The sequence below is a fragment of the Lithobates pipiens genome, unplaced genomic scaffold (assembly GCF_037356315.1).
Source record: "Lithobates pipiens isolate NorthernLeopardFrog02 unplaced genomic scaffold, aLitPip1_a1.2 Scaffold_30, whole genome shotgun sequence".
NCBI classification, from domain to species: Eukaryota; Metazoa; Chordata; class Amphibia; order Anura; family Ranidae; genus Lithobates; species Lithobates pipiens.
This window is the reverse complement of record NW_027507791.1, coordinates 90234970-90246781: the sequence shown is the minus strand read 5'-3', so window position 1 is coordinate 90246781 and position 11812 is coordinate 90234970. Positions and strand designations below refer to the sequence as shown.

At 42.3% G+C, this 11812-nt stretch overlaps 1 protein-coding gene across 2 annotated transcripts in view; it reads right to left on the bottom strand.

Moving 5' to 3' along the window:
- Window positions 1-782: 782 nt before the first annotated feature.
- Window positions 783-11812, bottom strand: part of DPF3 (double PHD fingers 3) — a 717329-nt gene continuing 706299 nt past the window's right edge. The window contains exons 12-13 of one of the 2 annotated variants that reach the window (XM_077464591.1): window positions 8020-8101; window positions 783-1312 (exon numbers count right to left, since the gene is read on the bottom strand). In XM_077464591.1, coding sequence (XP_077320717.1) covers window positions 1254-1312; window positions 8020-8101 — 141 coding nt within the window. In that variant the 3' untranslated portion in view covers window positions 783-1253. The remainder of the gene's footprint in view (window positions 1313-8019; window positions 8102-11812) is intronic. The other variant, XM_077464592.1, reaches the window with a different exon arrangement.

The following is an 11812-nucleotide window of genomic DNA, read 5'->3' as shown; positions in this document are numbered from 1 at the left end:
GAGGAAAGAGACACACACCCCCTTCACATAGACAGAGGCACGAAGGAGCATGCAGAGCTGTATTCTGAATAGACAAGCTGTGTGCTTATCTCCCTCCCCGCCACAAATTTTATCTCGTGTGTCGGGAAAACTTCAGAAGTGACTCATGCTAATAACAGAGTAACAAAGCACCAGAGAGAAACCACACTTAGAGCTTCGGAGAGAGACAGGTAAACACTACATATATGTGCTTAGTTCACATTTCGTGACTGGGGTTTACAACCACTTTAAAAAAGAAGGTTCCCTATTAATCACCTGTACACGAGTCCTAGTAAATCAATGAAATTGTACAAAAGTTGACAATGTCTTCAATATAGCCTTGGTAAAGGTAACCTATTATTATTTATGAATAAAGCTAGCTGCCTGGCTGTCATTCTGACTCTTGCATAATTTGTTTGGTTTGCTGACCTATAAAAAGCTGTTAAGGACTTCTGATGTTTCTCTGACTTTCCACATTTGAATATTTGATCTAGGTCGGTGCTCAGGAAATCTTTAAGTCAGCAAAACAACTATGACAGGTCTTGACAATGCTACTTTATATAGATTGTGATAAGGAATGTGGAATGTGGGCATCTAAACAGTAAAAATGATGCTTTGTGTATAAGACTTTGCAATCTATATTGCTAGCTGGTGATGTTCTAAATAAGGGCAAGTTCACCTTTACAGAAAAATCTGTAAGGTGAACTTACACAGGACCCCCTCCTCGCCCCTCTTCCCAGTTCTGCTGACCTGCATGGCGGAGATCGCCCATTCTGAGCCCCGTTATAGCCACCTCAAGGCTCTGGGGCTTAGAAATCCCCGAAGCTTAATCTCCTAAATGAACCCCTTCAGGTGGGGCGTTCAGGAGCATTCTAATTGGTTGGCGCGACCAATCAGAACCCGCATAGCCCGTCCTCTCAGCGGGGAAGAAGAGAGGAAGCTGGGAGGATTTCTAAGTGCCCCAGCCATGAGGGGGCTATACCAGGGCTGAGCGCGGGCGATCGCCGCCATGCAGGTCAGCGCGGGGGGGGGGGAGGAGGGGGTCCTGTGTAAGTTCAGTTTAAAGAATTTTCTGTAAAGGTGACCTTGCACTTTAAACCTGATGGTTTTTAGGTCATGGTGACTGTTGTATTATAAACTATAGAATAATGCAAACGTTGTGATTTTGATATTTAAAAAAGAAGGAATTGCTGCATTTAGTTGTAGGTATCTTCGTGATCAATATCCAGTGTGACTCAGGGCATAGACACAGCTTCTTGTAAGTCCTTGATGCACAAATGGCAGCTCCAACTTCCTACAGGAAAAGCAGAGTAATTCTATTAACCATTAAAATCATATTCATTTTTTTTTGCCATATATATTGCAGTGTTCATAAGTTCTCTACTATAGACATGAGATGCATGCATGTAAACAGACTGACAACTTTTCAATACAGTAGTTACTTTTGGCTATTTGTAATCAAGAACCAGGTTTACCTTATTTATTCAGTACAGTTCAAAAACGGAATAATTAAGAGCCTTGTGGTATAGGCTGCTACCTTAAAGCGGACCTCCACCCTGAAGTGGAAGTTCCGCTCATCTGACCCCCCCCCTCCGGTGCCACAATCGGCACCTTTCAGGGGGGAGCGGGGTGCAGTTACCTGGATAATCCAGGTATCTGCACCCACTTCCGGGACAAGACTGTCGCAGATGCCCCGCCCCCCCGCTGTGTTCTGGGAAACGCACAGTTGCGCAGTAGGGAACTGGGCAGTGAAGCCACAATGCTTCACTTCCCAATTCCCTGACAGAGGATGGCGGCGGGGGCAGCAGAGACACGAGAGATTGCTCGTCATCTGCCGCCGACATCGCTGGACCCTGGGACAGGTAAGTGTCAATTTAATAAAAGTCAGCAGCTGCAATATTTATAGCTGCTGGCTTTTAATATTTTTTTTAAAGGTGCAGAACCACTTTAAGGTGATTGGACACTGGCAAACCTTTTGGACATGTTGCCTAGACTTACCCCTATAACCAGAACCCATTCGTGAGACCTCAGTTTTTTGCTCTTTAGGCGATGTACCTTTCTGCCCTGTGGAGACATTCTTCTATTCTTAAAGGCTAAATTTTTTTCTAAATTCCAGCTTCCCTATGTACCAATATAGCAATCATGTACTTATTTTGCAAAAAAAACAGCTTTCCATTTATTCTACACACACACTTACTTCACGGTTGTTTAAAAACACTTATCCATTACTTCTGCCTTATTTCCTGGACAGACTATATAATAGGGCACCGATGTCAAAAAGTAAACCAACAAGGGTTATGACCCTCCCTCCCTTGCATACTGGCACATTATGGTAATATCCTGCAGGGAACCAATTTTTTGAACTTTTTTTGCCGTTTACTACCGCTTTAAGGAGCGGGCTGGCAAGCTCATCGGCTGTCAGCTGAAATGAAATGTAAGAAAATAATTTTTTACATTTTAAACATGGCTAATTTTAATGTTAAGTACAATGATATTATAATTTAATTTTAATGCTGAATGGGTATCATAAATATAAGTTAAATAGAGAATGCTGAAAAGTATGTGATATGTGTATTGGGTCTGCTCCGCTGCTGTATGATTAATGCGACAGCTGGGCGGACCGTATATAAGGAAGAGCGACCCCTTGACCCCTTTACCCTTTTGAGAAAGTCACGTGGTATGTGACGCAACGCGTCAGGGAGAAGCTAGGTGTCGATCGTCACTTCCGGTCGCGGCCGAGACCGGAAGTATCATTGTTTACATTTGCGAATCACTGGATTTTTATGTAAGTGTGGATATTTTTATTAATAAACGTTTCTCGATTATACTACGCATTGGAGGCCCCTTTATTCTCTTTCCCCATTATGATATAACCCGGATTGGGAGTTGTGGAGATTTTAGTTGGTGTCCTGGAGGTTATATCTAAGAGGAGGTGGAAGATTACCAGCCCATTATCCCTGAAGTGCAATCCGGTCCTTAGGGACCTTATTTTGAGGTGAGAGGCTGGGGGAAACAAGGGGTGCACCTTAAGCACTGAAGTGTGGAGGAACGGAATAGTCTGCACCTTTATTTACTTTGCATGGTTATCATTATCCGTTGAACTTATTGCACAATTTGGATACATCTGAATGGACTGATTTATATGCACTTTGCACTTTAGGCCGCGTACACACGGGCGGACTGTTCGCCCAACTTTGTCCGCTGAACAGTGTTTGGGCGGACAGTCCGCTCGTGTGTGGGCTTTCAGCGGACAGTTTCAGCGGACAGTTTGACGGACAAGGTTTTTCGGAATTTCCGAAAAACTGTCCGCTGAAACCTTGTTTCAGCGAACAGTCCGCTCGTGTGTAGGCTTGTTCGTCAAACAAAGTTGCGCGCATGCTCAGAAAGGATTTTCACGCCGAAAGCTATAATGCAGTGTATAGGACGTCGTATTTTTCGTCCCGTCGTACGTGCCGTTCACGTCATCGCGCACGGTTTCAGCAAACTGTTCGTCCGTCGTGTGTGGCCATGTCCGTCCATGCTAAGTTTGAGCGGACTGTTTGCCGAAACTGTTTGACGGACAAAGTTGGGCGAACAGTCCCCGCGTGTGTACGCGGCCTTAAAGTTTAAGTTTTCTTGGAGCAACACAATTTTTTTCATGTTTTGTTTGATTGTGTGCTTTACGATTTGCACTTTTGCACATATTAATTTATTTATACAAATTTTTATATTTTTTTACGTTTGTGATACTGTATATTTTTTATTGGGAGCAACAATATTTTTTTGTTTGATGGTGTGCTTTATGAACTACACCTTTTCACATTTGCACATATTGATTTATTTATACAATTAATTTGGAAATTTGTGATATTGGGTAACATTCCCTTTGCATTTTATATTTTTCTGAAAATTGATGCACTATATGAGGTTTTATATATAGATTAGGTTTATTTATGATTATTTATTTCACTGAGAATTCAAATTTATTAGAAACTATATAGGATTTATTATCTAGGAAGCGCCACATAAACACCTTCTATATTAAGAAAAGAATTGCCACCATTAAAAAGAAAAAATGGCAAGGGGATCCTGGATCCTTACCAGACCCTTATCCGAGCATGCAGCCTGCCAGACCAGGAAAGGGGAATTATTGGAATCTGGAAGCCTCCTTTAATAAGGGGCCCCAGATCCTGCCTCCCTATGTGAATGACTATGGGGCATATTGTACCCTTACTCATTCACCAAAAAGTGTCATAAAGTAAATAACGTACACAAAAAAACACACACACAGTGTCCCTCTGTGAAGATCCATTGTAAATCGCAATAAACACTGGCCGCTGGCTTCTGTCTCATTGGTGATACACTTAACAAGCCCCTTAACTGCTTCTTACCCGCCGCCATCATATGACGTCCTTGAATTTGAGTGGTGATATCTGAATGATGCCTGCAGTTACAGCCATCATGAAGATATCTTCTGTTTCAGGCAGCGATTCCCTACACCATAAGAAGAATCATAGCTTCTGCTCAGCCGCTTAATCGTTCTTATGGGCACGAGAGGGGACACCGCCCTTCGTTGCTAATCCGGGCCCTCCGCTGCCAACAGAAAACCGGAGAAGGGATTTTTGAGTACCAAAGTTTGGCACCATTCCACGAGTGTATGCAATTTTGAAGCATGACACGTTGGGTATCTATTTTCTCGGTGTACCATCATCTTTCACATTTATGAAAACAAATTTGTCTAACTTTGCTGTGTTGTTTTTTTTTTTTATGAAGCATGATACTCGCGTTTAAAAAAAAAAAAAAAGTTAGAAAAATTGCTGCGCAAATACCGTGTGAGATAAAAAAAAAATTGCAACGACTGCCATTTTATTCTCCAGGGTCTCTGCTAAAAAAAAGTGATGTTTGGAGGTTATATGTAATTTTCTAGCAAAAAAAATATTTTTACATGCAGGAGAAATGTCAGAATTGGCCTGGTAGGAACGAGTCCGTCGGAACAATTCGATCGTGTGTGGGCTTCATCAAACAAACCTTTGCTTGCCAAAAATCCGGCGGACTTTAGAAATAGAACATGTTTTAAATTTTCCCGCCGGAACTCCGCCGGACCAAGAAATCCATTCGTGTGTATGCTGGTCCGACGGACGAAAACCGACGCTAGGGCAGCTACTGGCTACTGGTTATGAACTTCCTTATTCTAGTTCGGTCGTACATCATCAGGTTCAAAGTCGTCGGACTTTGGTGTGATTGTGTGTGGCCAAGTCCGTTCATTTGGAAAGTCTGTCGGAACTCCGCCAAAAGTCCATCAGACCGAGTTCGATGAAAAGTCCAGTCGTGTGTACATGGCATTAGTCTTAGAATTTCACTGGTTTAGCCTTGCTTTGGTTTTTACCCATTCCCATACTTTTTTTCAAAGTTTTGGTACATGTCAATTTGCACACACAGTACATCCTGGGATCATGTTGTGGATGATCTGCTCCCCCTCTTGGTCCCTTTTCCATTTTTTTGAGAGGGCCCACCGCCCAATCACATCTTAAAGGTTGAGTATAGCCTGCATGCCTTGTCTGTGTAAGGAATTGAGAAATTGTTTGTCCTGATATTTTTCCCTTACAAAGAGCATTACTTATTAATGAATAGATATCTGACTTTTCAGCATATACTGTGCATCTCACTCCCGATGATTGGTTATAACGCCATGAAACATGTTGAGTTGGAGAAGGGAAAAGCCTCACCCAAATTATGTATTTTATTAATATTACCTACTGTTTGTACATGTATCATGTGAATTCTACTTGTATGCTTTGTATTTTATGTGAATGAACTATTTATTCTCTATTGATTGTACCAATCATGTCCATTGATTACTCGTATTAAATACATTATTATATTACATTATATGTTTGATATGTTAATCTTCAATGATTACATTATATTATTATGATTATTATTGATGCAATATTTTTTTTACAACTCACGGACCATCCTATGGGATGGAGACACAAATCAATTTACAGATACATCAATTCATATAGTATTCTACACTTTGACATGCCTCATGCAAAGTCCCACGCTATTATCTCTCCTTTTTTGACTGGGCATATGTGAGGGTTTACAACCACTTTAAGGTAAAAAAAAACTTCTGGTTGCAGCCCCCCTTATACTCCCATCTCAAGCAGTTTGCTTTTGGGGTAAACCCACAAGAGGATCCGACAGAGCCACCAGGGGACCTCAACAGAGGAGGTTTTGGGCCACTCTGTGCCATACCATGGCACAGAGCAGGTAAGAAAAAGATGTTTGTTTTTTAATTGGGGGAACAAAAAATGTGTTTAGAAATGCTTTAAGCCTGCCAGATGTGTTTCTGTGTTGTTGGCTCTATCATGCAAAGGTCCTTTCTTGATTTTTCACAAGGATAAATGTGTCTTTTGTCCAATGCCCTCCTTTCTATTCAAGGTCGTCTCGGCTTTAATGAGGACATGGTCCTTCCTCCCTTTGCATCCCAAAGAAATTGCACTCCTCTGTCTGGATTTAGTCAGCTATTGGGGTGTATCTGACAGCCACGCCCTATATTCAAAAAACACTTTTGTATTGCCAGCAGGGTCTCGTAAAGGACACCCTGCCTTTGAGTCCACCATTGCTAAGTGGTTAAGACCACTCAATGTGAAGGCTTATGTTCTTAAGTATAAATTGCCCAGTATCTCTATGTGGTTACTCCACCAGATCAGTTGCATTTTCCTGGGATTTCCCAATATCAAGCTTCTGTTGTTCAGCTTTGTAAGGCTGCCATCTGGTCCATACCTTTTTCTAAGTTCTACCTGGTGGATGACCAGGCCTCTGCAGATGCAGTCTTTGGCCGCAAGGTTCTTTTAGCAGCACTGAGTTGTTCTGTTTGCCTTGTTGGCCACTCATGTTATTCATTCCTTGGGCATGACTCAGGGTCTATGAATATCCAAACTGCATTCTGTACTATACGATTAAAGCGGAGGTCCACTGCAAAAATGAAAAGCCAGCAGGTACACATACTGCAGCTCCTGACTTTTAATCGAACACCAGCAACATTGGCACCGCAGCTGATGTTTCCATCATTATGAGTAAGGCAACCCGCCGGAAACCCTATTGTGCATGAGCTCCGCTCCGCTCCTATCTCCTACAGGCCCGGCGGCCAGGGAAGGAGGGGGGAGCCTGGGCGGTAACGTTGATGGCTGAGGCTCCCAGAAGTGGGAACAGGATACCTGTGAAAGACACGTATCCTTTCCCCCTCCCCCCCCCCCCCCGAAAGGTGCCAAATGATGGCACCTGAGGGGGGAAGGAGTACAAGTGGAAGTTCCACTTTTGGGTGGAACTCCGCTTTAAGATAAAAGGAATTTTGACTTGCCTGTAAATTCCATATCTTAAAATACAATACAAGACACAGGCCATCCTCCCCTCTGTTCCTATGTTATTCTGCATTGCTTGCTAAAAATAGGTCACATGGAGTGGGGTAGAGTTAAAGGAGGGTTCCAAGGGTTGTGTTCAAAAGCTTTTCTAGTTTTTTTCACGGTAGCAGCCACCAACCCAGGGTTTTCGAATATCCAGCCTGTGCCCTTTCCACCAAGATATGAAATTTACAGGTAGGTCAAACTCCTTTTTACATGAACAACCCTGTTTATATAAACTGTGTTGCAACTGTGAGCTAGTGTGAGCCTCCCAAAGCAGCCTATGCCACTTCCAGCAAATACCTCTGGCTGCTTTCACTGCCCAGATTCTTAGGTGCAGAGGGCTGAAGGGGCTGTATATTTACACATTGTGAGATGAAAAAATATATTTAGGCTTTATCTCTGGATTTTCCCTCTCAAAAATCTGACCGTAATGCAAATTGTCAGTAAAAGCATTTTAGTGTAGCATAGCAATTTCTTTATTTTTAATTTTTTTTTATGTAGTATAGTGTTTTCATAGGAAATATAATTGTATTAAGTATTTGGACCAGCTTTACGTGTATTTAAAGGCATAATATATTTTACAGCTAAAATAAATAGTTGCACAAATTTGTACCTTCTGGGGGTTCATCCATTGAAGGACTAAGGCAGTACATATGGTAGCCACGATCACAGTCGTCACAAAACAGGAGCTGTTCCTATATAAATAGAGTATGTTCTATAAGTAAACAAATTCACTGAAAACATTTTAATACTGGAGTTCCACAAGGTTTGTCATAGTGACATATTGATTTCAAGGTATCCACGCTATCCACTACAGATCATCTGTAGTGGATAGCGTGGATACCTTCGGTATTGCAGCTTGCTCGAGATTAACGCCAGCAGCCCCATTGCCGGGAGAAAGGCACTTTTTCAAGTAAGGAGCCATTTGGCTGTGTATTATTTTTAATTTTTTAATAAAATTGAATTACGCTATGTAGGCTCTCCATCTGTTTTCTATATACCGCACTTACCTTACTTGTCTGTGAGGAGGAAGGCTGAAATTGTCTACAGGTTAAAAGCATATGAGCAGGCACAATCCTGCAGAAGCGATCACTGACTAACTTTTTCAATAAAGTGGTCAATAAAATCTGGTAAGCTGAATTATATCACAATCACTTATTTGGTGTGGATGATCGAGGCTGTGGGGAAGGATCACGTGGAAGGTTGTGGCTACATATTTTTACACAAAAGATCTGTCATTGTTTTGTGTGTGACAATCACATCACGTTATAGAGGAACTTCTTTGGAATAGTTTAAATTGCAAGGACTTTTACACACTAGTTGTTTCAGCAATTTCTGTCACTGGGGTGTTATCAAATGAATGTGTTAACTGTTGTTTAAAATTTATTTCATGTACATAATAGGGTGAATGCACTATGAATAGTTGTACAAAAGATATTTGTTAAAAAGTGGCAAATTATTGATTGTTAATGAGAGGGTTATTATTCACGTTGATTTTTTTTTTGCTAATTAGTGGCCCTATATCTAAAATTACAAGTATTAACTGCTTCAGCTGAAGATTTTACCCCCTTCCTGACCAGAGCACTTTTTGCGTTTCGGCACTGCTTCGCATTAACTGACAATTGCGTGGTCGCGCGATGTTCCTCCCAAATAAAATTGACGTCCATTTTTTCCCACAAATAGAGCTTTCTTTTGGTGGTATTTTATCACCCCTGTGGTTTTTATTTTTTGAGCTATAAACAAAAAAAAAAAGTGACAATTTTGAAAAAAGCGCATTATTTTTTACATTTTGCTATAATAAATATCCCCCAAAAAATATTTTAAAAAATTTTTTTTTCCTCAGTTTAGGCCGATACATATTCTTCTACATATTTTTGGTTAAAAAAAATCGCAATAAGCTTTTATTGATTGGTTTGTGCAAAAGTTATAGTGTTTTTTTTTTTACTAGTAATGGCGGCGATCAGTGATTTTTATCATGACTGCGACATTATGATGGACACATCGGACATTTTTGACACATTTTTGGGACCATTGTAATGTATACAGCAATCAGTGCTATACAAATGCACTGATTCCAGTGTAAATGACACTGGCAGTGAAGGGGTTAACCACTAGGTGGCAGTGTAGGGGTTAAGTATGTCATGGGGAGTGATTCTAACTGTGGGGGGCGTGGCTACGTGTGATACATCACTGATCTCTGCTCCCGATCACAGGGAGCAGAGATCAGTGACACTGTCACTAGGCAGAACGGGGAGATGCTTGTTTACATCTTCCTCTCCGTGAGGTGATCGAGGGTATGATAGAGTCCGCGGGATAGAGTCTGCGGGACACGCAACCCGACTCACGGAGGTCCCGGTGGTACGCAAATTTAAAAGGGCGTACAGGTATGCCCATTTGCTCAGCCGTGCCATTCTGCTAACGTACATCAGCGTGCGCCAGTCGGGAACCAGTTTATAAATTATTCCACAGAAATTACTATCCAAAATTATGTTGAATTTAGTTCTGTAACTCTACCCCTCTCTGTCTTTTTTCTTTTTTGTTCTTTCACTTTGCTTTGTTCTCAGTATTACATGAAGTTTCTACTGACCAATTATAAGCCAGATTTTAAACAAAGGACAAAAAGTTACTAATTATTGCTCATTCTCTGTTTTTCTGCTTTTAGACAATACTACTTTGAGTTTTTCCATAGCTTAATATTAGACACTGTACATAATGCCTTTTTTAACCACTTGGCAGGGAAAGAAGATCCATCACTTCCCTTAGTAAAAACACCAAACACAGTACACAAAAACACTGGCTAGGCACACATTTCTTCCTTTGATTGCTCTACATATTTAACCCCTTTCCAGCCAGTGTCATTAGTACACTGACCGTGCATATTTTTAGCACTGATCACTGTATTCGTGTCACTGGCTCCCAAAAAGTGTCAGACTGTCCACTGCAATATCGCAGTCCTGCTATAAGCCGCTGATCCCTACCATTGATAGTATAAATAAAATAAAAATTCCAGTATATATACCATAGTTTGTAGACCCTATAAATCTTGCACAAACCAATCAATATACGCTTATTGGGATTTTTGTTTAACAACAATGTGTAGCACAATACATATTCACCTAAATTTATGAAGAAAATGGCTTGTTTTACATGTTTTTATTGAATATGTCTTACTGTATAGCAGAAAGTAAAAAAAATATATAATTTTTCTTTTTTTTTTTTTTTTAAATTGTCAGTCTTTTTTTGTTTATAACGCAAAAAATAAAATCGCAGTGGTGATCAAATACCACCAAAAGAAAGCTCTTATTTGTGGAAAAAAACAATTACATAAATTTAATTTGGGTACCTCGTTGCATGACTGTGCAATTGTCAGTTAAATTAACGCAGTGCCGTATTGGATAATATATAATTCAAGGTGCAAAGAACTCTAAGGCCGCGTACTCACGGGCGGATTGTCTGCCCAACTAAGTTCGTCAGACAATCCGACAGACAGTCCGTCCAAATTTTGAATGAACCGACTTGACCACACACGATGAACAGACAGTCCGCTGAAAACTTGCGCGATGACGTGTACAGCAAGTACGACGGGACTAGAAAAACGACGTCCAATACACTGCAATGCAACCTTCGGCCGTGTAAATCCTTTCTGAGCATGCGCCATACTTAGGCCGCGTACACACGGGCGGACTGTTCGCCCAACCTTGTCCGCTGAACAGTGTTTGGGCGGACAGTCCGCTCGTGTGTGGGCTTTCAGCGGACAGTTTCAGCGGACAGTTGGACGGACAAAGTCTTTCGGAAATTCCGAAAAACTGTCCGCTGAAACTGTGTTTGAGCGAACAGTCCGCCCGTGTGTGGGCTTGTCCGCTGTACTTTCGAAATGAGCGGACTGTTCCCGCTCGGAAAGTCCGCCCATTTCGAGCGCGTGTACAGGTAGGCGGGGCCCGCGAAGGAGACGTCGCGGGCTCCGCCGCCTGGAATGGGCTTAAAGGGGAACCCCAACGCCGAAAAAAATCGGCGTGGGGGTTCCCCCAAAGTCCACACCAGACCCTTGTCCGAGCACGCTACCCGGCCGGCCAGGAAAGGGGGGCGAGCGAGCGCGCCCCCCCTCCTGAGCCGTACCAGGCCGCGTGCCCTCAACATGGGGGGTGCCTTGGGGAAGGGGGGGCCGCGCGGCCCCCCCACCCCAAAGCACCTTGTCCCCATGTTGATGAGGACAAGGGCCTCTTCCCGACAACCCTGGCCGTTGGTTGTCGGGGTCTGCGGGCGGGGGGCTTATCGGAATCCGGGAGCCCCCTTTAAGAAGGGGGCCCCCGGATACCGGCCCCCCACCCTATGTGAATGAGTATGGGGTACAATGTACCCCTACCCATTCACCTGTGAACTAAAGTACAATAAAAAACACAACACAG